The 24,930-nt window shown below is 43.0% G+C and overlaps 3 protein-coding genes across 6 annotated transcripts; 2 read left to right on the plus strand and 1 right to left on the minus strand.

Annotated features, from left to right (window-relative positions):
- Positions 1-297: 297 nt before the first annotated feature.
- On the plus strand, positions 298-13,647 carry vwa5b2 (von Willebrand factor A domain containing 5B2). 2 transcript variants are annotated; one of them, XM_037458731.2, is made up of 22 exons: positions 298-831; positions 1,927-2,091; positions 2,609-2,824; positions 5,282-5,507; positions 5,624-5,781; positions 6,048-6,179; positions 6,293-6,417; positions 6,552-6,728; positions 6,825-6,935; positions 7,530-7,732; positions 8,709-8,823; positions 9,381-9,566; positions 9,648-9,864; positions 9,971-10,302; positions 10,542-10,779; positions 10,864-11,208; positions 11,290-11,427; positions 11,703-11,831; positions 11,909-11,959; positions 12,370-12,481; positions 12,669-12,792; positions 12,886-13,647. In XM_037458731.2, the coding sequence occupies exons 2-22, from the start codon at positions 1,953-1,955 to the stop codon at positions 13,645-13,647; spliced, it is 4,236 nt and encodes a 1,411-aa protein (XP_037314628.2). In that variant the 5' UTR covers positions 298-831; positions 1,927-1,952. The 2 variants fall into 2 exon arrangements, with proteins under 2 accessions (XP_037314628.2, XP_037314627.2); XM_037458730.2 differs by having other exon boundaries at positions 9,381-9,864.
- Positions 13,648-13,901: 254 nt separating this feature from the next.
- On the minus strand, positions 13,902-18,272 carry alg3 (ALG3 alpha-1,3- mannosyltransferase). 2 transcript variants are annotated; one of them, XM_062557647.1, is made up of 9 exons: positions 18,057-18,272; positions 16,999-17,098; positions 16,764-16,911; positions 16,394-16,554; positions 16,127-16,247; positions 15,806-16,011; positions 15,401-15,478; positions 15,092-15,235; positions 13,902-14,992 (listed from the first exon to the last, which is right to left on the minus strand). In XM_062557647.1, the coding sequence occupies exons 1-9, from the start codon at positions 18,235-18,237 to the stop codon at positions 14,812-14,814; spliced, it is 1,320 nt and encodes a 439-aa protein (XP_062413631.1). In that variant the 5' UTR covers positions 18,238-18,272; the 3' UTR covers positions 13,902-14,811. The 2 variants fall into 2 exon arrangements, with proteins under 2 accessions (XP_062413631.1, XP_062413632.1); XM_062557648.1 differs by having other exon boundaries at positions 18,024-18,150.
- A 34-nt stretch (positions 18,273-18,306) lies between these two features.
- On the plus strand, positions 18,307-21,576 carry mul1a (mitochondrial E3 ubiquitin protein ligase 1a). 2 transcript variants are annotated; one of them, XM_037458734.2, is made up of 6 exons: positions 18,307-18,407; positions 19,178-19,321; positions 19,504-19,591; positions 19,693-19,813; positions 20,167-20,398; positions 20,527-21,576. In XM_037458734.2, the coding sequence occupies exons 2-6, from the start codon at positions 19,205-19,207 to the stop codon at positions 21,040-21,042; spliced, it is 1,074 nt and encodes a 357-aa protein (XP_037314631.2). In that variant the 5' UTR covers positions 18,307-18,407; positions 19,178-19,204; the 3' UTR covers positions 21,043-21,576. The 2 variants fall into 2 exon arrangements, with proteins under 2 accessions (XP_037314631.2, XP_037314632.1); XM_037458735.2 differs by having other exon boundaries at positions 19,178-19,219.
- The last annotated feature ends 3,354 nt before the right edge of the window (positions 21,577-24,930 follow it).

A 24,930-nucleotide genomic window follows, 5' to 3' on the forward strand; every position in this document is an offset into this window, starting at 1 on the left:
TTCTAGTTTGCAGCACTGGACTCATTCAACTGGAGAGCGGGGAACAAACTGCAGCGTCTTCTTTGCTCTCCATCACCCGCGCCCGCTGCTGACTGACTGACCTGTTGGGAGGGGAAGAACACGTACCCCCCCCCCCCCCCCCCCCTCCTCCCTCTGGCCCAGCCATTAGCCATGAATAATGGTGCTGCTACCATCACGGCCAATTGTCTGGATGAAAAGCAGGCGCTGCCCTACTTACCGTTGTGTGGTAGCTTGTACCCAAACAGCAGGTTAAGGCTCACTTTGTGATCCGTTTCATGGATCAGGTCAGAGCAGGTAAGCAGATGACATTTCACCTGACAAGAACGGTGGCTCAGTGGAAAGCTGCGTGTGTGTGATTGATTGCTACAGTGACATTTCCCCGTTTCGCTGAAACTGTCAGTTTTATTTGTACATACTGGCTGCCCGTTGATGAAAATGTATTCAACATTTTCTCCAGTTTTGTCTTTGATTTTTAGAAAAGCAACAGTCTTCTATACCATGCACATGATTCTTATATGCAATTGTACTTGATTTGTAAAAATTATATTTCTGAATGTATGACTCTCTGTGAAATGATTGTTGTCCTTACAAGGGAATTGGGGGATTAGTGGGGAGAGAAGGAAAGAGAGAGAGAGAGAGAGAGAGAGAGAGACAGAGAGGGTGAGAGGAGAGAGGTAGAGGAGAGAGCAGCATCTGTTACTAGGAAAACTCCTACTGTTGTGTCACTGGGAAACCTGCAAGCAGATGTGATGTTGGAGTGATGCAGACACTGGACACTGGACACTGAGGCTGATGCTCAGAACCTGAACAGTAAGAGTTCATCTGTGATTATTTTGCATGTTTTCTGGAGGCTACATAGCATAAGGGGACTGCAGTGTGGTCCGGGCTAACTGTGAGCCAGCTATGATACACACAGACAGGATAATTCAATTTAAGTGAATTATCACTTTGCAAGATCTTGATTCACTTTGACTGTTTTACCTTTCTAAGTAACAGCTATACGGTTACCATCCCATTTACTAAAAAATGTGAAACTAAATGTTTGTTATATTTATATATATATATAGTTATAAATCTCTGCATTTAAATTCCCAGCAGAACTTGAGGTTAGCGTGTGCATGTTCACTGTTTACAGTGAACATGCACACGCAGCCCCCGACAGGCCGAGAGGTTCAGTCATTCTGTACCATGTGTTGTTGTGTTGTCCACACACACAACCAACTAAAAATGTGGAAAGCAGTCATTATCCTCTTTTTGTTCTCTCACTGATAGAGTTGAACACACTAGCTTATTCATTAGTCTCAGCGGTCTACAGGGGGGGGCTATGTTGAACCCACTTAAGGTGTATAGTTGCTGCATCAGTTGGTCCATCTTTAACGAACCAGGCATTTATTATCCTCCTGTTATGGGCTGAGGGCACAGTAGCCAGATGGAGCCTGTTGATCTTGTTAAAAAGGTAGATGTCAAAAAGCCATTAAAATGAGTAAAATGAAATAAGAGTCAGACAGAAGTCGTAGGTTCACATGGGTTCGCATATACTGTAGGTTGGCCACTGAATATGCATATGAAAGGCATGGTGCATAGTGAAGTAAGTTTATGACCTGCAAAGTTAATCATTGACCGAACCTCTTACACTCAAACTAACACAGTTGGTTGCTAAGAGCCTGAGGAGAGGAGCCAGCTCGGTTAAATGTCCAATAGCTGATGTGTTCATTCTAAAAATCTGGCAGGGCATGTACAGCATACACCAAAAAATCTCAAACCGAAGGACATTTTAATGAATGCAGCAGATGCCAAATCGGATTACAAAGATCACCGGGGTAACTCTGTGAATGGAAAATGAGAGAATTTAAATGCACCCTCACATTGTCCTTTTGTCACTTACCTGTGTTCTCACGCCCCCAGCGGAATAGAGGCGTTTTGCTCAAAAGATGGTGGGACTAAGGAACTGCTCCACATGGGAACCATTGCTACTCAAGGCCTCCTGCATCAAGTCCTGCGCCAATGGCTGCTCCCTGGGCATCACTGCACACCTTACCTATGCTAATGCTGCCTTAGAGTCCATAGAAGGTAGATGATTCACTCTCAGCACAAGTAATGAACCTACAAAATTCGTCATTCGAATTGGAACTGTATTTGTGTTTGACCACATGTCATAGAAAGAGAATCAAGTAAATGAACCACATTTAACTTTTGCCAAGCCGGGTCAAATAAAACCCCATTATTTCCAGCAGTCAACTCAATATTATCTAAAATACCCCATTATTTTTCAGTTAAGGTGGAAAAAAAAGTTGGTGGAAGTAAACTGAACTTATATCTTTCATCATTAAAATGTTGAACATGATGAGACCAGGAAGGTACAAAATGTGCCGGTGTAAAGATCCTTCATGAACATAAGAGAAATGACAACATTTCATATCTAGTAAAACACTTTAAATTGTCAAAGTTTGCATTTAAGAAGGAGAAAAAAAAAATCTTTATCCGTACCCATATAAAATATTGCACTTTACTGTCAAGCAGTGTGATTGCTTTCTCATGAAAAGGTCTGAACTGATGTTTTGTGTGACACACATCCTCTGTCCCCCAGGTGTTTTTGTGTATCCTCTCGGGGAAAAGGAGGTCGTGGTGGGCTTTGAGGCGGTGATAGCGGGCCGGTTGGTGGGGGTCCAGATACAGCGCAGAGGAAAGCTTAAGGACTGCTGTTTGGATTGCTGCCCAGGATCTGGTCTTGAAGGCCACTGTGGGAATGGCCCACAGTGGGGCTGCTGTGGGAGCTCCAGCCTTGACATGCAATGCACCAACGGTGAGGATGGGAGGAGCCTCTTCGTAGATAGACATTGTCATTACCCCTAAAATGTAATGATCTCCTGTCTGCATGAATTTAAATACAGCCACTCTAAGTCCCTTTTCCATCCTGCTTTATCTGCTCTCAGAGAGGACAGTTGAGGGAGGCAAATAGATTTGGCTGCCTGCCTAATGTCGATAGGACGTTTACTCAGTACAGACATATATCAACTTGAAGTGGGCAGTATTTTATTGAAGACGGCGATATCATGTGCACAGAATAAATGATCTGATGCAGCCACACAACACAGATTCAAGGAACCGTTTTGCCATTTAAAATTATTTTTATTTCAAGGCTTGAAGGATTTCATATTTGGTGGTGTCCAACATTCTTTGGGGTTCAGAAAAGCATGTTCTTTTATCTGTTTATTTTTTAAGGAGGGGGTAGTCAGACATATTTATTGAGTATGGGAGGGTATTTTAAATGTTCTCATCTAAGCAGTATATATATTTTAATTTATCTCTTGTGGGATTGATTTAATAAACAAATGCACGTCAGTAGACTTTAGTACACAAGTAATAAACAAGGTCATCAGTATATATATATATATATATATTAGTGCTGTCAGTTAAACGCGTTATGTGGCTAAGGTGATGGGGTTATGCAGAAACACAAGGCGCGTTCACTTGAGTTATGATGGCATTGTCAAGAATGATGAAGAATCTTTTGAATGATGATGAATTGACTAAATTTGATGTTAATTGCTAATTAAGCTTTTATCACTTATTATCCATGCTACATAGCCTATAGGGTTCCACCTTTTTGACGGGAGAGAAGGCCGGATGAGTCAGTAAAGATGAGCAGATGTGTCTCATTCAGTGGTCACATTGACATGAAACTTATTACAGCCTCTGAGGGCATTTTTCAAGACAATCACATGTTTGTCTACTTCAACCTTAAACTGACAGTCTGGCACAGGGTGTAGATTTGTTTACCCTTTTTGGTGCATCCACCCTCCAATTCTCTGTTACATTCAAATTCAACTCACTTGTGCCTTTACCAATGCAGGAAGGATGAATAGCATGGTTGATCCTCCAAGATGCACCAATCCGTCTCTGGGGCAATATCCCATTATGATTTTTTATAAATGTCAGTTACCCAAAACTAAAAAAGGATTTAGGAAGAGCCACCATGTCCCTTGAGGGTTGAACCCAGATAAGGTTTAAAGTACAGAAATTTGGGGCATTTGGCATTAGTGACAGGGACGTGTAGGTTGCTCCATCTAAGATCATTCCAGTCATATCATGGGAAAAAAATATTGTGAAAAAAGTCAAAATATGTAGGGTCAAAAGAGAAAAGATTTTTTTTAAATAATAGGTAAAAAATTATTGTAAGGTCAATATATATATAATATAATATATATATTATTAGGGCCGGGACTCGATTAAAAATATTAATCTAATTAATTAGAGGCTTTGTAATTAATTAATCAAAATTAATCCCATTTTAATTGCATAAATATTTGACCTGAGAACAGTGAGAAGTAATTTTTTTCAAATGGATTTTTATTTTTGTTCAACCAATTCCAGCAGACAAGTGTAGAAATAGCATATTTAGAAATATAGTACTTTCAGAAATTCAGGTAGCCTATAGGTAAGTAGACCTTCTGTAAACTATGTTTTTTTAAGTAGACCAATACTTTCAAGTACATTAAGAACATTGGTTATTTTTTCAGACGTGGACTTAGTTACCCTGGTCCTTAAACCAGTCATCTGGTGCAGTGTGGGTTGGGTGTGGGTCCTTGTACTCGGGAGTCGGGCTAACGTCCACGCTAGCTGCTAAATGTTTTGCGTTGAGGTGATACTTGAGGCTCGATGTGAATTCCTTGTTGCACAGCTTGCACACAACCACGCTCTTATCGACGCTTCCATCCGTGTGTTTATTATAATAAGATTTCCCATTCACGGGGCCACCCGACACGGTCTCGTCAGCTTCTTCGTTCATGTTCACTGTGGTTTGTTGTTGTCTGAAGTCATGAACGCTAGTTGGTGCTCCAGTATAATCGGTCCTCCGAAACTCATCCAGTGAGAAACGTTCCGCGGTGCAAAAAATAAGTGTAAAAATGCGTAATTTTTTTTTAATGTGTTATTTTTTGTGTAATTAATTAATCTTGATTCACATTGTAATTAATTAATCGTACTTAACGCGCTAAAGTCCCGGCCCTAATATATATATATATATATGGGGAATTGCACTCTTGGATGTATTGTCTGAAGCAAGTTGATATTTTTATCATGATATATTTTGCTGATGTGTTTGCCATGAATACATGATCTTCTGATACGAGAGGGCATTGTATTACCAAAAGAAGTATCCAAAAATAATGAGAACAGGAAAGGCCTCCCATTATTTTTTAAATGAAAAAAGGCAAGATGGGTGAGATGAGATGAATAACTGCCGTGTTTTTTCCTTTAGGACATCTCATCTTGGACGAAGACCTTGAAAGAACCACCTTCATCGTGGGCACAGGCGTCATTGGCCCCATGGATATAGTGTCCGTTATCATCAGCACCACACTAGAACTCCCCACATTAGAAAATGGAGCAATCAGCATTGTGTACCCCACATTGCTGACACCAATCGTCACTGGCCAGATAACCCAAAACAAGAGTGAAAATGGGGGGAAATCTGAAGAAACCGGGTATTGATGTCAAAAACATCTCATTTTAATAAACTTCATGCATTTTGAGGAATTAAACGTGGCTGACCACTTTATTTTTTATTTTCTTAAATACTTTACATTTCTCTCCTTCCCAGACAAACCAGCTGTTTTGGTGCCACCTCAGGAAAACCAGACAAGGCCCTGGAGTCTGAGCAGCAGTGTGCCTATTCCATCTTCACCAGTCCTGCTGCCAACCTGGCACCTTATGAACTCAACTTCCAGCTACTGGTCAGAGGGGCCTGCCTACTAGCCGGTAGGGTTGACTGATTCTTTGTGATATATTAGAATGGTGGGTAATCTCATTACAAAATATAATGAATGGGTTTCCAGAGACGGTCTGAATCCAAGCACAGCCAGAACACAAACTCCAAAGGAGAGATAGGACTCTATCTCCTCCACTGCCGTGTGCTGTAGAGGGAAAAAGCACACTCAAAATACTTTGTAACATGCAATACTTACCATGTATGCATACAAATCTATTATTTGCTTTTCTTTATTTCTTCCTAAACTGATTCATAGGACTGGAGAGCCCCACTCACGCTCTGAGGGCAGATGCAGACCCCAGTGCCCAAAGTGCCTCTTCGACCTACATCACTTTGGCACAGGAGCATCCATTTGACAGACACATAGAGATCATTCTGCACCTCAGTGGTGAGTAGTTTAAAAAACGGCATCCACTCCTTTTTTACCCTCTTGCTTGTTGTCTGTCCTCCCCACACCTCAATATCTGAATGTGACTTCAATTAACCAACCCTCCTCCACAGAACCTCACAGCCCGTTGGTCATATTAGAGAGAGGCAGGCTTTCATTCAGCCAGTATGAACAGCAAATCTACTCCCGTCGGGATTTCATCCGCTGCATTCACAAAGATTCACAACCCGAGAGAAAGGTCAGTGATTGCTCATGCCGCTTAGTTTTCATTGTAACGTGTGCCTGTATATATATATATATATATATATATATATATATTCTAGCCTTAGTGTCCCTGCATAAAGACACGCTGATGTCCCGCTTGGCCTGCAGCTGGAATTTGTGAGGAAGCGATACCACAAGGACATTCTGAGCAGCCCCGTGTTGATGCTCAATTTCTGTCCCGACCTGCTGCGGGAGCCTCTGGAGCTGCACAAAGCCACCCGAGAGCTGCTGTTCCTCGTTGACCGCAGTGGCAGCATGAGTGGCACCGCCATCCGCCATGTGAAGGTGAGCTGCAGGCCGAATGGTAACCGCCCAAAAGCCAGGATTGAGTCTGACGGTCTGAAGACGTTGATCTGTCTGCACCCTGTCTGTCCCTTGCAGGATGCCATGGCGGTGGCATTGAAGAGTCTCCCTCCCGGCACCATGCTCAACGTCGTGGGCTTTGGGACCACCATCAAGCCACTGTTCACCTCCAGCAAGCTCTGCACTGATGTTAGTTGCATTAACCTTGCTTAGATTGGATAATTATTTGTGTCTGTCTTGTTATTAGTAATTACATGACTCATTTTCCGTGAAAGACAATAGGTGAAGCATCTGGATCATGTTTATGCAAAGCAGATGTTTTTTTTGCCCGCTTTGGACTATATGTTGTATTTTGTCTAGCTTCTAATCAAGCAGTATGTCAGTTCCTTGTGTTGCCTTGGTAGCAGGGTATCAGGTTCTTCCCGGACCAGGGGCTGCAAGGACAAACACTTGTTCCACGTATTACTGAGCATATGGTGACCTTTCATGCATTTTCAGTAAGGCATGAGGTGTCCTTCCATCTTCTGTGCTGTCAGGCTTGTTGGTCCAAATTGAGATTGGAGAAGGTTTTAAGGCAGGTGCTAATGCATGCATGTTTGCTCTCTATATTGGAGATTTGCCAATTCAATTCATTGCCAGCCTCGCAGGCTAAATGGGGAATCTTGACAACATAGGTGATGTTTGCACAGGCCGCATCGAGCAGTTTGACCGATGTTGTTGGTGGATGCTCGCTTTTTCCACCTTTCGGATGTGATGGCGGTTTTCGCTTTTTCTCTGCCTCAGGTGACTGTGATGCAGGCATTCGAGTACATCCAGAGGATGAGAGCTGACATGAGAGGCACTAATCTGCTGGGGGCGCTGTCCTGGGTGTACCAGCAGCCGATGCAGCGTTCTTATCCTCGCCAGGTCTTCATCATCACAGATGGATCCATCAGCAATGTGGCTAAGGTGATGGAGCTGGTCCGGAGAAACACATGCTCTGGCAGGTAATGAGATAAATCTGCAATTAGATATTTGACTCATCGTGTTTGAGGAAAGCCACATCAGGGTAGAAGGTGGATATCCGATCCGAGGCAAAAACCCACTCAATATGAACAACTAGTTCACAAAGATTTATGCTGTGTCTGGCGTGTGATAGTTCCTCATCATCCTTGTTTAACAAGGAAGCAGAGAGGTATGGAGGCCAGTGAGAATGAGGTGATACATATGAAAGAGACTACATCTGGGGGAAGAAGGAGAGGCAGGGACGAGCAAACCGGGATCTTGAAGAACTGAGACCAAAGCACGGTGAAAGACAGAAAAGAGAAGGCTGAGGACTTCTTTCTGCCCCGCCCAGTAATCCCGTTGAGTGCTCTCCTCTGCAGTAAAAGACACGCCCCTCTGGTTCCCCCTGGCCCTCCGGCAATGCACAATAACTCCATTTGTCTCTCATTGGTATTCTCCTGTTCGGCTGACTTTCTCCTCTCTGTTTTGACTGTCCCTTCGCATACTATGAAAATCTTTTTTTACTCTCCATACAGTTTTTAGGTGATGGCTTCAAATAAGGCCAGCTTCAAACCAGACAGACTTGCTTGTTTTTAGTGACTAGCAAGCAAGATCTCAGCCTTTTCCATTATTCTGTCTGCTGCCCTTTTCAAACTCTCAATTAGCCAGACGGTTTGTGATCCCCCTGACTACCAAAATAACAGTTTTTTGCAATTCAAGGCCCCCAAATGTTCTTTTTTCTAAAACTAAAAGCCATTGTATGTTATTAGGGTTTCACAAATAGATGCATAGGTCAGATTAATGTAAAAAACTAATTTATTTATATTATTTATTAATTTAATGGGAGCACGTTGCACAGATGGTGCAGGTAGGGCATCAAAGACCACGCTATAAATGTAAAAGGATAATTCTCACATAATAACTGTGACATCACAATAACATTTTATTGAAATGCAGTACTGTACCACTTCTCTGCAGATGCTTTGGCCTCGGCCTTGGTCCTCGAGCCTGCAGGAGACTTTTGCAGGGCGTTGCCAAACTGACAGGAGGGACTACGGAGTTCTTGGCTGATGAGGAGCGACTTCAGCCCAAGGTCAGCAGCGCTGCAACACTGCCACTTATTGGAAGAAATATGAACTGCAGAACAATTTTAAGTATGCGATGACTTTTCTTAAGAGACAAATTTAGTTCTTCACATTTGCTCTTCGGCATACTAAAAGCACATTTTTGTATTTAAAGTTTACTACTTTTTTCTTTATGCCATATTTATCTTGTGACTCTCTAACTGTAGCCGACCCCTTGTTTGGAAACCACTTGGCGAAAGGACTAATGTGAACGCAATGTAGTTAAAACTAGCTACACCTTGACTAGCAACAGCGGTAGATTTCTACTTCAGTCCACAATGAGGAATCAGTTTTATTGGTAATATAATATCACATATGCACAAGGATTTTGATACTTTCAGTAAATATCGACAATACTACTGTATTATTACATGAGTGCAATTTTGAGTATTTAAAATGAATATATTGGTACTTTTACCCAAGTAAGGAATCTGGCTACTTCTCGCACCACTAGCCACTATTCATTTGTACAAATGTATTTTAAAGGATTACATTTAGAAATAATGTAATCCATCTATCTCCTCAGTTGATAAAGTCTCTGAAAAAGGCCTTTGAACCTGTGCTGACTGACGTACGGATTGACTGGTATCTGCCAGAGAACATGGAAGCTTTTCTTTCACCCAATGAAATCCCTCCGCTCTACCCTGGGAATCATCTAATTGGATATTGCACTCTATATGACATGACAAATATCAAACAAAAAAGCACACAGGTATATGTAACTACATTCTTTCAAAGAACGCCTGTGTGTGTCTGCATTGACGAGCAGATCTCTAATCTGAGTATTTTACAGTCTCAAGGACGGGGCTATGATGGTATAAACCGTAGCTCCATGGGTTCAGTTTTCGGAGAGTCAAATGATGAGCTCTCACCTCCCCATGCCTCCGAGTTTTTGCCAGTGGTGACATGTGCAGATGGCCCCAACCTGGAGGAGGCACTGAGGGAGATTTCCAGGGAGATCTCCACTGAGTTCTCCTGCGCCAGAAACACGGATCCTGGGACCAGTCCAGGTCAGTCCCTTCTCAGTGGATCGTGTTTTGAATAGATCCTAAATAAAAGACTTTGACACTTCATCACTCATCACTGCGGCTCAAGTTGTGATTTTATCCATTCTAGGTGTGGAGCTAGACTGGTCCAGTGACGTGAGGAGGAGGATCCAGGAGAGCTCATATATCCAGGAGCAGTATGTCCTCACTCGCTGCTCCCTCAGTAGTGAGCGGAGTCTACAAACGCAGTCCCACTTGCACATACACGCCTCGTCCAACTCTGACTCGGCGGGCGGGGTCTTTCTCGCCAACCCTCACTCCACTGGTTCAGTGCTGGATACTGGGTCTCTACCCCAAGGCCTTGAAAAGATGCCCCCTCCAGAACAGAGATCATCCCTGTCCCGCTGGGCAGACTCTGCATGGCAGCAAAACCTCTCCACAGAAACCCCTGATAACGAAAAGGTGCAATTGGTTTTAATCATTTAGTTTGTATTCTTTTCAAATTTCAATTGTAACTCTGTAAGAAATCCATTGAGCACTATTTATTGTACGCAAACACAGATATAAAAGAGACACGAGACATGTTTCATGTTGTTGATAAAAGGGTGCAACCTCTTCTTCTTGCTCTTTTTTATGACTATTATTATTGAGTTACAAAGAGGAAATAGCAGTCTAACCTTTTCCCTCCCCACGCAAACCAGAGTGGGCGTCTCGGGGGGGCGGGGGACTCTCGTAAGAGGCATAAAGTACTTGCCCGCTCGACCATGGCAGCGCGGAGTTTCTCGTCCCCCCAGGGCGAGCTGGAGATGCATCGCCTCAGGAGAGCTCTGGAGAGGGTCTCCTTCGACCAAACGCTAGGAGGGCGACTGGACGAAAGCGACGGGGAGACGAAGCCCCCGTCAGGAGGCACGCTGTCACGCCGAAGCCTCACCGACTCGAGTGAGCCATAGTTCTCAGAACATCAAGATTCTTTATTTTGCCTCCGACAAGTTTCCTCAAATTTGCCGTCACTCTGCCCCTCAGATGGACTGCTGTTCCCGGCTTCTCCTCTGGACTGGGACAGCTTCACAGACCCGGAGTACCTCTTCACGGCTGCACCAGCCGAGCATCCTCCACCAGGTCAATGCCGCTCGCTTATCCACGGCCTGCTGAGCGGCAGACCGGTGTCCTGGGAGGTCACCGTGGACCTGGGGCACCTCTGGACCCCTGGGGGCCAGGAGGCACTAAGGGTGGAGGGATGTGGAGGAGAAGGAGACGAAGAAGGAAGAGGAGGAGAAGCATGGGATGAGATCATTCACCAACTGACTGCTCGCTCAGTGATTAGGGACTTTGAGAAAATGGCAGAGAAGGATAGCGACTGTGGACAAGGTGAGTCTTTACTGCTTCAAACGTCCATCTCATGTGTTTGCTACTTGGTCCACACGCTGTCTACCTCTTACTGTCCCTTAGGTTCAGCAAAGCGATACCGCATGAAGGCTATCCAGACCAGTAAGCATTGTAACATCATCTGCATGTACACGGCCTTCACTGCCACCAATAGCAACCCCAACAAAGGCTTGCAGGACAGCATGGACGTCCAAAACACAGGTGTGGCTCAGTACCGAAGCTTAGAACTGTGCAGTTTGAAAGAGGTTGGCAAATAATGGGATTGTGGCAGTGTGTTTTTTGTAAGTTTTCTTCTTAATAATATTGCTCACTGGAGTGCGCCTTTAATAATTATTTTTGCAGGGAAAAGTAAATTCTTTTGTCCAACACAACATTAAAACTTTAGGGTCTAAAACTATAAACATACACTCAGACATGGGGAATGATATGTGGACATGTTACTATTCATGTGTGTGTGTGTGTGTGTGTTTGGGTAGGGATGCACCTGGTGAACAGCCAGAGTTCCCGGTCAGGCAGTCGCAGGCAGAGGGCGTGTTCTGCCGGCTTGGGGAGACGGCACACCAGCGGAGACGGTAAAGAGATGGAGGACACCTGGAACTCTACAGGTAGACCGACCGAATGACGCGTCCACCCATTTCTGTTGTCAAGACATTAGGTCATCAACAATCTTTGTATCTCTCAGACAGAGATGACACCGCTGCCTCACCCTGTAGCCTTACATCCTGGGACTCTAGTAAGTATTGTCGACTCGATGAGTGAAACAATATTCTAGTGTGAAGTGTAGTCTCGAGGGGCAAGGTGTCTGATAATAAAGTCCATTCAGGTGAGTCTTTACCGGAGGGGACAAATCTGAACCGCTGTCTCCCAACTCCATTATGCGCACCTGCAACACCCGAGGTAGTTCTTAAAAGGATGTACCCAAATTACATAATAAACAAAAACTCTTTGCCTAATACAGAGGAAGTTTATGAGGTTTTGAACAGACTTAAATGGCAACATTTCCTTTTTTTGTTTTGAAACGGGACGTTTTTGAAAGACTGCTGTGTAAAGGTTTAATCTTTAGCCTGAGCCTGATTGACCCTTTGGATTGAATGATTATCACCGTGCTAATGAGACCACACTGTTTACTTCATGCTCTCTCAGGTGTAGTGGGCAGCGCATACTCCGCTACAGCCCCAGCGATGACGGGCACACCGTGCACTCATTCACAGCGATCTATCGAAAGCAAGTCAATGGAAAGCTTCTTTGGCACCAGGTGAGACTTTCACTCTAAATTAGAATTCTCGTGGATGTGGTAATGCAATGTAAAGGGGGACTTTGTAGCAGTGATCATGCTCAAGTTACCAAGCCCCTTTCCTGTTTTGAGGTGCGTGTCATGCAGACATCCAAATGCATGGATATTCAAAGACCAAAAACCAAACTCTTTTTTATGTATTTTTCAGATTTCCACTGGCCAGACTCAGGTCCTCTATTTCATCAGGAAAGCAGGTTCCTCTCAAGTCGCACTGTCTGTCTGCAGAGACCGAGAAAGCACCTGAAACCGAAGCTCCAGACTACCTTCCCTTGGTGAGCTGTGCAGACACTGACCACATGTGTACCTAAGTGCACAGAAGTGTGCAAACGCATTTATTAATTTGTGTCCCAATGGTGTCTAATCAGGTTCAACTGCAGCTGGCATCAGGAGCTTTTCTTCTGACTGAGATCTACTCTGACTGTGTTCAGATCCCCTTGGACCGCCTGAAAAGGGCTTCACCCTACAGCCTGCACCGCCGCAGTCTCAGCCCGCCATTCCGCAGCACATCTCCCAGTGCCCCATCTCTGTCCACCTCTAACAAGCCTTCCGCTGCTCCCACTAGCCACCATGTAACCTTTTCTCCTTCTTCTTGCTCCCTGGCCAAACCGACCGCCCCTCCTTTCCACCACACTCCGGATGACACTCCCTTGATGCTGGAGCCAAGGCTACGCCGGAGACGCGCGTCCGACCGAGACCCGGTCACCTCGCCCCCTGACCTCCCCAGCTCTGAGGAAGGCTCCCTGGAGCTATCTGTGGGACCCTCTCTGGGCCTGAGCCACGGCCAGGCGGACAGCGGTCGCGGGTCGGAGACGGATGTGTGGGAGGGATCCTCGATGGAGCCGCCCGATCCCCCGGGGAGCAGCCAGTCCGCCCAGGAGGACCTGGAAGGGTCGAGCTGGGCCACGGCTGTGGCGCTAGCCTGGCTCGAGCACCGCTGCGCCGGCTACTTCATGGAGTGGGAGCTGGTGGCAGCGAAGGCGGACTACTGGCTGCGGTGTCAGGAGCTGCCCGAGGGGGTGGACCCGGCAGGGCTGAAGGGAGCTGCTAGACAGCTGTTCCTGCTGCTGCGCCACTGGGACGAGAACATTAAGCTCAACATGTTGTGTTATAACCCCAATAACATGTGACAAACTCATCAGGTCTACAAATAAGCATTGTTAGTGATTATCATTTGTTACTGATAATTTATTGTTACCAAACACCTTGATGTAGAGGAGGAATCTTGTATTTCATCAGCTGTATCAACTTACACCATAACGTGGTGCCAACTTTATTCTATTCATTTCACATGGAAAATTTGATCAATTTCAGAATTCCTATTCATGTCAAAATAGTATCCTCTAATGACATAGACCAAGTGGCCTTTTATCCGAAGTCTGCATATTGCTTTATGCAATCACAACAATGCCTTGACCATCTGAATGAGCTTTTTGTAGTCAGTTATTTTGCAAAAAAGTTGCAGTTGATGTTGAATGATCGTGATTGTCAGGATGATTATTTCATAAACTAAGAAAATCGTACTTTAATTAATAAAATGAGTCGTTGGAAAATGAAAAAAAAAACATGCAATTCATACATTTGTTGTAATGTGTAACAAAAACATAGAAAAACATAGAAAGAAACAAACTAGAAGAAAAGATTTCGGTGGCTTCTGTTTAATATAAAAGGGCATCAATTTGCTGTCTCAATCTACTGTCAATTCATTAGAATAAATTTACTTGGTGGGGAGTGATGTGATCCACTTGCAACAGAAGATGAATAAATTATGTAACAAATCAGACAAACAGCCATGATTGTCTACAGCTTAGTTTCACACATCTGCGTAAAATTCTACAACTACTGGAAAAGACGGCGGGTTTTGTACTGACGAATTCTACAACTATGGTGGCAAGTGGACATGTCGCGGCTTACTGCTTGATAGCAATTAATTAAGCTTTTGGAGCTTCATACAAGTTCTATATCAAATCAATATCCTTTTAGCACTCTACGCCACCCTTATATCTGAATGTGAAACCTGAGAATCCCCATTTTCCTTCTCTTTTCATACATTAAACTGCAAGGGACTACTTTGCCATACAGGTATCTGTCTCCCGACTGCACCCACATCATCTCTCCTCATTTCTAGTAGTAAGCCGAGTTGTGAAGCATTAAATGGCTCCTTAATATTCACTTATAAAACCGTCTATCCCAGAGACCTCACCCTGGAGCGGCGTGAGGATCAAAGAGAGGAGGGTGATGGAGGCGGTTCAGCAGCCCATTGAACCTAGATACGACGTCTGGGTCGATCGGGCTCACTGGCGTTTGTCCTTGACGGGTGGATGTTCTTGTGTCTCTGCCGGGTCTGAAGGCAGCGGCGGAGCCAGCCACAGACAGAGGAGGATGATGAGATGGCAGACGTGAAGGGCCGCTGAGCTGCTGTCTGTAGACGGGTAGGTATTCCACGAAAGCTCGATCAGACCCAAGATAAGAACCCTGAAATGAAGCAAAAAAAACATATAGCAACATGGTTTGTGGATGCTGCAGATCCAAAAAGTAATCAAAAATACAACTTGTAGTTAGACGATCTCTTACCTGAGCAGGTGGGCCAGCTTCTCGACTCCTCCACTCCACAGCAGGTAAGGCAGAGTGTGGAAGTACCAGACGTAGAACTGGTAGTGCAATGAACGACTGAAGCACATGCCAATGAAGTTAGAGCTGAAGAGAACCAGCACCATCTGTGATATTCTGTTAAGGCTCAGTACAGCAGCCGGGGAAACTAAAAACATGATCGGTTTTCTCTTTGATCAATATCATGTAGACATGCCTACGTCTTGCTGTAAGAGTTATTGTGTTCATCACAATGTTCAAAAAAGGAGTAGGTCCAAATTTGACAAAAGGATATGATCAACAGTGATTTTCTGAGCTGGTGTTTTCCTCTTGCTTGGCTCCTTGAGGAGTTCAAAGATGCTTTCTCTTGGCCTTGAAAGAGGGAAAAATGTTACTTTGCTGAATTGTAAGACCACTTTCATTACATTAATATAATAAATACAGCACATGTTAACACCTTCCTTAACTGTAAAAAGTTGGATTTGTGGAGAACTATGACTGATGACATAAAAATGGTGTGTAGCGCAATCCTTTATTGCACATTAAAGTCACTATCTCCTGTGAGATTTCTTTGTGTTTCTTGTTCCATTGTGTAATAATACCAAGATAAGAGCAAAAACCAGCCCGGCCTTAAATCCGGATTCATTTCAGACTCGATACACCGACGGTGTCCTTGGCACAGGAAAAAGTCTGTCTCACCTCTTCCAACGGCGGAGGGCAAAGAGCAGCAGGGTAAGCAGGTGGACGGCCAGCAGGAGTAAGTGGAAATACCGATTCAAGAAGAGCCACTCTGGCAGAAACCGCCAGTTGACCGTCCACTTGAACATGAACTGACGGCCAAGATCAAACGCGCTGCTCATATAACCCATTGGATTCTCCAGGAGGAAAGGCAGACCTAGCAAGAGCTGTGAAATTAAGACGGACTTAGTCAGAGATGCTTGGATATTGTAAAAAAGAATATGACAAAAAGAAGCAGCCATTTATGCGATTGCTGTTTTTAAGGCATAGGTCATCATTTACCTGTATGACTGCACACAGAGAAAGTTTGGGAATTGTCCTGATAAGACCAAACTCAGAGAGGAGGAGCATAAGCAGTCCTGGAGCGAATAGGAGCACATTCATCTTCACAGACACTGCTAAACTGTCAGAAAGAGAGGACGATTGAGATGTTATTTCATTAGGAAATGCATTGGCAAATAAATAAAAGCTGTATGTATGAATATTTATAGATACATATGACACCCGGTACATATTCCTCCACAGTGTTGTTGAGGAGTTTACACTTGCCTGTAAAGGCAGCAGCCCAGAGTCCAGTGTCCATCCATGAAGAGGTTTACAGCTGCAAACAGCAGCATCATGGCCACAGGGTCGTTAAAGAGGCGCAGCACAAAGATTGAGTGGATCCGGTAAGAAGCACAGCACACAAAGAAGAACACGTATGGAGGAACCTGGAAAAAGAAGTAAAACAGATATAATGATGGCAATCAAAGGTAAATTAAATTCATTCTAAAACTATTGGGAATTATACAGAAATCATACAGAAACATTCAAGTTTAAAAATAAAAAAGTACAGAGAAATAGTTCACAAGCACAACCATAGAGTTTAGTGATGAATGGAAGACACAGGGTAACTGAGGCTTTTGTCCCACAGACTGACCTTCTTAGTGCGATTGTACACCCTGAAGACGAGCAGCAGTGTGATGAGGTAGAAAGCAGCAAATATATACTGGGCCAGACGGATGTTCACTCCACGGCTGGTAATGTAGTAGAGGGCAGTGAAGATGTAGACAAAGCCAGCCGGGTACCTGTAACAATGAGGTGCAGATTAATCCTGCACTGAAAAACACATCGAACTACGGGATATACACATAATAAACATCTTTGGAACTCACACCAAGGGTCCGGTGTCTCCTTTAAGCTCGGTGTAGTCAAATGTACCATTGATGACTCCCTCTACTTCATCCATGTAGGCTTTCCAGTCTATCTCGGTGTCTGCAAGACAAGGAATCGGTCATTGTGAGGGATGGGGAGGGTTCCTGTCAATGTTGTGTAGGTTAACCAACCTTTTTGTGTCCTAAGAAATTCATATTTGACAGTTAAAACCTATGAAAGCCTGCATGTAGCATTTGTGAGCTCTAAATGGTTGATAATTGATTAAAGCATTTAATCAATATCATGTGCTTGTGTCCACCAATTGTATATTGACCCATTAACGGGTTTCAGCATGACTATGGACAAATCCACTCCTGCTGAAGGGATTTGTTGATTAATCAGTTTGTGTCTAAAACATCCTTTTTAGGTGGAGAACATCAAACATTGACTCACTGCCTCCAGCATTCACATCAGTAAACTTTTGCAGTTTTTTGATTGCTTTTTATATTTGATTGTGAATCTAATAGCTATAGGTTCTGGACTGTTGATGGGACAAATAGATGAGACAACAGTCCTCGAGACTAACTCAAGCTTTTGAAGATTTTGAGTTAAAGACATTTTAAAGTATACACAATTTATTGACCGATTCAATTATTGATTAACTCGATTAATTACATAAGTTAGACGATTGTTAGAGCCTTATATCAGACAAAGAAGTAAATGTCAAAATAAACTGACATAAATGATAAATACTAATTTTAACGTTATATGTAGTCAGTGGTCAATTATAACTATGCATCTGCAAGTTCATATTCAAAATATTGTCGAGAGAAGTGTGTTTAAAGTAGTGTTTTTAGGGGCATGGTATGTTTGCTGGCAGCTGTTGAAAAATGAGAAATGCCGTTCGTCACTAGAACCGGACAGATGAGTGTATATGGTCATGCAAGGGCAGAAAATTCCGTTTGACAGGTGGCAGAGTAAGTTAGTAGGGTTGCTAGTGCTAGCTACTTAGCGTTCAGATACATTCAGTACAATGACAACTCACCATAGCATGCTAGCTAGCCGTGCAGCTACTTACATGCTACTTTCTGTATGACCCACACATTGATCCCGATCTCCATGAACCACAGAACCGAAACGACCAGTAACGTGTATTCGCTCTTAAACAACACCATATGTTTGTCCTGCCACAGTGTGTTAAGTTTCCCCCACAATGCGGACGGGGAACCCGCAGACTTTTTCCGCACACCTCCTGCCATGTTGGCGGCGTATGAAAGCGACTGTAGTAGTTGCGACGAGAGACCGTAACTGACATGCGCAGTGACACGTAATCACGCAACGTGCGCGTCACATATGTCACGTGACGTGGACCACAACTTCGTTCAAGCGAAAATGTCAATGTGAGGGCAGGTTGCGAGATTTCTGACGGGTAAAAAAAACTGAATTTATAACTCGTCGTTCTTAATAGTTAAAACACGTGTACCTTTGTACATCAAGTACTGTTTTTAAATGGTTGAATAACGCTCGTGTTGTTTTGAAGACGTTTAAAGGTCACCACTCCCCCTTCCTCCTAAAAGCCTTAGCGCTAGCTGCTAGCAACAAAGCTAAACAACTCTTTAAGAAATGAATCTCACTGGAATACTTCAAGTGTTACGCTGACAGGAGAAACCATGTCGTATGTTTTAACGGCACTATTGTCAAAGGCCGAATCGTTGGCCATTTGTGGTTCGCTATTGCTGCATTGTTCAGATAACGTTATAAAAGTAGCTTAGTTTGATAAATACATGACTCCAATAATTAGATAAAGTTAGTATGCTGTTAAATGTACCAGAACTTCGTATACGTTTGCATTTTAACGGCATATTAGTTTATATATCAAGTCATTTACTATTTTAGTGTTGTCCTCCAACATGTGTCCCAAGGTCTTGCCCCAGTTTCTCGCTCTCATATTTTCGATAACTGAGTTGAATGTCTGCATATTCCTCAAAGAGTAGCCTACATGTTTTCAAATTGTTTTGGTAGTGATGTACCTCAAGTACCGTGAGGTGTGTCAGTCCAGCCGAGATCACTGAGATATAACGTTACCTTTTACACTGCATTGAATTGTTAGGCCTTTTCACCGTGCATTTGTTGTCATCATTGATTAAAGAAACACCACCGTGATTTATATATATTTATGTTGTTTGTACCTTACTGCAGGTTTGCAGTGACGGGAGGCTCAGGGGGATGGATGGATTTCCTGTAAACATCACAGAGGCGGTGTGTCTGGGGACCAGCCTTGCCCTGTCAGGCGTCTGTTACTATTTCTACAGGAAGAGCCGGACGACACTAGATAAACTTGATGTTGGTTACTTTTCCTGTGTAATCAATATAAACTTACTGAACTTTAAGTTGTTTTATTTTGGAATTTTTCTGTTCAAGCCATTGGGAGGAATGGGAATATTGTGAATCCATGTAAACAATATTTGGCTTTAAAGTACAGTGTGTGTTGCACATATACCATAGTCTGTGTGTTATGTTGTCAGGATGCTCCACACTTCATTATAGATGGAAAACTCCAAGACATTTTGAAAGTTACTCCAGGAGCGTGTCTACAGTATGCTGTCATTGAAGGTAAACACTAAAACGGACAAAAGTTTATTGCAGTGCATTTTTTACACTAAAAAATGTGTATTTTTCTCTTATTCTCTATTGTGTGTATGTACATACTGTAGGTGCTGTGCAACCAGAAGGTGAACCTCTTACGAGCCACTTCCAAAAAGAATTTGTTGGCGTGTTGCAGAAATTCTTGTTGCGAGAGCACAGGCTGGTATGGAACAGCCTTTCACGCACTTGGTGAGGACTACATCCAGAAAAAAAAATAGCATAGATTCGATACCTTGAAACTTCATCTTTACCTTTTTTTGATAGTGGACAGTGTTGATGCCAACAGGAAATGAAAGAAAGCGTAGGGTATGACCTGCCACAAAGGTTCCTGGTGGAATTAGAACCAGGGATGTTAAACTCATGTGGTATGTGCCTTAAATAGTGTGTTACTAAGTAAAGAAAGGGGGAAAAAATATATCTACTGGCCTCTGAGTTGAAGGATGTATATTTCTTCAACACAGCTAGGTCACGTGGTATGCGGTGTAGGTCATTACATGAGTAAACTAAAAAATCCCTCATGTTTGTCCCTTTGCGTGTTGCAGGACGGACAGTGAAAGAGTCTTGCACCACAGAGTGAATGCAGTGCCATTTGTGTTAGTGGGATCGAATGAGACCACCGTCAGAGTCCTGTGCCCTCTGCAGGCCTCCGGACTTTACATGGAGACCACCCACGAGAAGTTCCACCAAGTCAATTATGGCTTGGGGGACATCATAGGACAATACCTCAGCGGGGAGAAGCTGAAAGGGCAACTGGAGACCGAGGAAATGCTCAAGGTAAGCTGTTAGATGATACCTAGGTTGCTAACCTGTATAACTCATATCTACAACTTTATGTGATAATCCCCAGGGAAAATATGAACAAAAAACACTCTAAATGATACATCTCACAAATATTTTTCCAGGTGGGCACGACTCTCACCGGCGTGGGGGAGTTGATGCTTGATGTGGACGGGACGCTGAATCTCCGACCCCCTTCAAATGGCTCACAGTACTTTTTGAGCGTCACAGACTTTGACACCTTGCTGGGAGAGCAGCAGAGCGCGGCGCTTTGGTGGAAGGCGCTGGCCATTGGCTCCGCTTTGGCGGGGGCGGCCGTACTCGTCTGGGTGGGCCGACGCTACTACTATCACCTGAAAGTCCGCTGGGAGAGGGAGCAGGAGAGGAGGGAGTTTGAGAGACTGCAGGCTGACGGCCCAAGAGCGCGCGCTTCAGCAACCGGCCGTGATCCTCCTCAGGAGGGGGAAGAGGAACTTTTAGAAAATGCCTGTGTGATTTGCCTCAGTCAGCCACGGGACTGCATTCTGTTGGACTGCGGTCACGTGTGCTGCTGTCACAGCTGTTTTCAGGCTTTTCCACACCGCCGATGCCCCATATGTAGGCAAAGCATCAGTCGAGTGGTGCCTCTCTACCATGTCTGAGGGCACCAGGTGTGACCTTCACCACCATTCAAACTGTACTGGCTTTACACCTCAAGGTCTGAGGTGCTGCACTAAACCCTTAGAAAGTGACTTTTGGAAAAAACGTTACTGCAAAGAATACGTTTTTTAATATTGTGCAATCATTTTGTTTACTGCGGAATTCCAGTGAGGTAGTTTTTCTGTAGTTGTATGTGAGAAGTAAAGGTACAATTGAAAATTAAGTAATACGAAAAAATGCTGTCAATTTAGGACATGTTCACTTTCCTAAATGTTTGTTTTGTGCCTTATTGTGGTCATATGAGGGGCTGCTGCCATAGTTATTGATGTGTCCAAATAACTTGAGCGTGCTCGGAATAAGCAGCTCATTTGTTTCATCCACTTTCAGTAAAATAATCTGACTGGCATTCATTGATTCACCTATTGCTAAGTTATTTTGCACCTTAAAGTTGTTTCTTTCTCTTGGGTTTTGGTTAGATGGCAACATTAGGACAGTGGAACTCTGAAGTGTGTTATTAAAGAGACCGGTAACAATTACAGGACTACGAAACTTAATCACTGAGAAAACAAGTCCACCTTTACTCTCTATAGCATTGTCTTCAGGTAAGGTTTTTTAAAATCATAAGTCATTGTTTAAAATTATGAAGAAAAATGTACGTTGATCAAATTTATAAATAAGTGAAGTAATAAAAAAGTAAAAATAGTATAAATAAGTCAAAGTCTAGCATGTCAAGGTCATAACAAGTTATAGCATTGTGTGTTGGGAAAACTAAAAGGAGGCATCTAAAAATTCATAAATAAGTCTAATTTATGAAAAAAATTAAAAGCCATACCAAAAAACCCTGCCATAGTATGTTTTTAAAAAGTAATAATTGAGTTTGTTGAAAAAGTCATAAATAACTCTGTATAGTATGGCTGGTGCAGCTAAAGATGTCATACAATAGTAAAAGTTTAAGGCTGGTATGTTAATAACACATCAAACTAATAAGTAAACTCGTACAAGCTTAGAATATTATTTAATTTGTTTGCAGTCCCATTCTGCACCATAATAGAAAACAAAAAAAGCAAAACACCAAAGAAACATGTTTAAGGTGAAGAAGGAATTAAGGTGTTTCTCAAGTGGAGAGAAAAGCAAACCATTACAAATCAAATAGGACGATGTGAAAAAGGCATCATCATCAAATGGAAGACATGTTTTTTTTTTCCCATGAAAGGTCAACTTTTGAGGAAAAACGATGGTTTTTTCCCATTTAATATCAACACAACAATCCAAAACACATTTCCAAGTAAAGCAATTTAGCCAAATGAATTTCCCCATCTGTGCAAACAGGAGCTCAGTAAATAAACTAGAGGTTATTTTATCATCCATCAACAGTGCTACACTTTATCTGTCCTCCAGCAGGTGGAACTCTTTCACTGCTCTGCATTTGATGCAACAAAAAAAATGTGGGAAATGACACATAACTTTTTATTTTACATTCAACAACTTAAATTAGTGAATGTATCTATCTATAAATATATATATATATATATATATATTATTTATATTTTAGGGCCGGGACTCAATTAAAAATATTAATCTAATTAATTAGAGGCTTTGTAATTAATTAATCAAAATCAATCACATTTTAATTGCATAAATATTTGACCTGAGAACAGTGAGAAGTAATTTTTTTCACATGGATTTTTATTTTTGTTCAACCAATTCCAGCAGACAAGTGTAGCAATAGCATATTTAGAAATATAGTACTTTCAGAAATTCAGGTAGCCTAAAGGTAAGTAGACCTTCTGTAAACTATGTTTTTTTAAGTAGACCAATACTTTCAAGTACATTCAGAACATTGGTTCTTTTTTCAGACGTGGTCTTAGTTACCCTGGTCCTTAAACCAGTCATCTGGTGCAGTGTGGGTTGGGTGTGGGTCCTTGTACGTCCACGCTAGCTGCTAATTGTTTTGCGTTGAGGTGATACTTGAGGCTCGATGCGAATTCCTTGTTGCACAGCTTGCACACAACCACGCTCTTATCGACGCTTCCATCCGTGTGTTTATTATAATAAGATGTCCAATTCACGGGGCCAACCGACACGGTCTCGTCAGCTTCTTCGTTCATGTTCACTGTGGTTTGTTGTTGTCTGAAGTCATAAACGCTAGTTGGTGCTCCAGTATAATCGGTCCTCCGAAACTCATCCAGTGAGAAACGTTCCGCGGTGCGAAAAATAAGTGTAAAAATGCGTAATTTTTTTTAATGTGTTATTTTTTGTGTAATTAATTCATCTTAATTCACATTCTAATTAATTAAACGTAATTAACGCACTAAAGTATATATATATATATATATATATATATATATATATATATATATATATATATGAGTACAAACAATGATTTCACAAGTCTCAAGATGTGAATTCATGATGGATCGTTTTACTTTTCTAAAGGCAAAAATACTTGTTGACGCCACCTGGTGACAGGAAAGACTGTCTCCTCGAACGAGTGATGAGAGGGTGGGAAGAATGGCAGATGTTTCCTTTTGAACAAAAGGGGAAAGAACATGTAGGTGTGTGTGTTTGTGTTGGGGGTGGGGGGGGGGGGCAGCTGTGGCTCTGAAGGAACAGGCCATTACTCACAGACCTCAGAGGCCACGGGGGAGAACCAAGGGCATTTGATTTGTATTTTGGGTTAGGGAGAACACAAAGGGCACAGCATTATAGTAGTAATAATCTCACATGGGCCTTTGGAGGAAGGGAATGCCAGGAAAGGGCTGTAAAACATCCAAACCGAATGGAAAGTCAGTGTGAACTCGGCCCACAAGTTGAATGTATATTTCTTAAAATTCCAAATGCAATAGGAAAATTCAAACTCTGTATGAATTTGTCCAGGATAACACAAGTCCAGCACTTATATCCTGCACTAGCATCATCAATTCAATCAAGGTTGTATTATCCTGTTTGGGGTTGGAACTCATTCATCTATTTAGTACGACTCATTTTGTTTGTTGACTTCTTCCACCAAAAAAAAAGAAAAAGGCAAAGAGATGGGTTTTGATAAATGCTGACACACCCTAACCTTATGTACCTGTGCTCCCGAGAGGGCGCGCTGGGTGGACGGGTCTTATTTGACTTTGGATTTAGCAGAGACTCGACAGACAGCAGGAGGAAAGGTAGAGATGCTGTTCCTCAGGAGAGGGAGCCCTCACAGCGTGCTGTACTCCCTGATGCCAATTACCGCCCTCACACATGTGCTTCGGGCATGCAGTGAGACGTGGGATAAGTGACCTACTTTGTGACAGTAGTGTGTCTGTAGTGTGCTTCTTCTATTATAAACAAACCAAGCGCTCCTTCCCTAAAGAGAGGCAATCAGGGATTGTATCAAAGAGAGAAACACGCCGGTCATTTTAAGAACATTTCTGAAAATGTACACCTGCACACAGAGTCATACATAAACACAAACACACACACACACAGATCTTAAAAGATACACAGGGAATTGATCCTGGCTCTTTTTCCTCAGCGATTGTGCCACAAGGAAGAGCATAGTGTGTATTTACAGCGAGTGTGTGTGTGTGTGTGTGTGTGTGTGTAGGTTCAGCAGCGCCATGCTCTGCTTGAGGGGAAAGATGTGGAGAGTGAGTGACTCAGAGTAGTGATTCATTTATAATTGGAGGCAGTGCTTCAAGAGCACACACACACGCACACACGTTTCTTAAGGGTTGGTGCCCCATCAGAGATGATGCGATTGATTGAGTGAGCCTGAATGCTGTGTGCTAAAGATGCTGAGATTGGGATGGAGAAAGAGAACGGAGGGAACAGAAGAGAAGGAATCACAGCATGCGGACTGAGAAAGATCAATTGAACTAAACCGAGACAGACCGAACGAGGAGTTGTTGCACTTA

The sequence above is a fragment of the Pungitius pungitius genome, chromosome 15 (assembly GCF_949316345.1).
Source record: "Pungitius pungitius chromosome 15, fPunPun2.1, whole genome shotgun sequence".
Taxonomy (NCBI): domain Eukaryota; kingdom Metazoa; phylum Chordata; class Actinopteri; order Perciformes; family Gasterosteidae; genus Pungitius; species Pungitius pungitius.

What these genes read in the sequence shown, in the direction of transcription:
- alg3 (XM_062557647.1), bottom strand. Translation starts at nt 18,237, where the DNA reads ATGGCAGGAGGTGTGCGGAAAAAGTCTGCGGGTTCCCCGTCCGCATTG. An exon ending in GGTCATACAGAAAGTAGCAT is followed by an intron (nt 17,099 to 18,056) that starts GTAAGTAGCTGC and finishes CTTGTCTTGCAG; the next exon opens with ACACCGAGATAGACTGGAAA. An exon ending in GGAGACACCGGACCCTTGGT is followed by an intron (nt 16,912 to 16,998) that starts GTGAGTTCCAAA and finishes TCATTGTTACAG; the next exon opens with GTACCCGGCTGGCTTTGTCT.
- vwa5b2 (XM_037458730.2), top strand. Translation starts at nt 1,953, where the DNA reads ATGGTGGGACTAAGGAACTGCTCCACATGGGAACCATTGCTACTCAAG. An exon ending in TGACATGCAATGCACCAACG is followed by an intron (nt 2,825 to 5,281) that starts GTGAGGATGGGA and finishes TTTTTCCTTTAG; the next exon opens with GACATCTCATCTTGGACGAA. An exon ending in CCGCCATCCGCCATGTGAAG is followed by an intron (nt 6,729 to 6,824) that starts GTGAGCTGCAGG and finishes TGTCCCTTGCAG; the next exon opens with GATGCCATGGCGGTGGCATT.
- mul1a (XM_037458734.2), top strand. Translation starts at nt 19,205, where the DNA reads ATGGATGGATTTCCTGTAAACATCACAGAGGCGGTGTGTCTGGGGACC. An exon ending in AACAGCCTTTCACGCACTTG is followed by an intron (nt 19,814 to 20,166) that starts GTGAGGACTACA and finishes TGCGTGTTGCAG; the next exon opens with GACGGACAGTGAAAGAGTCT. An exon ending in AGACCGAGGAAATGCTCAAG is followed by an intron (nt 20,399 to 20,526) that starts GTAAGCTGTTAG and finishes ATATTTTTCCAG; the next exon opens with GTGGGCACGACTCTCACCGG.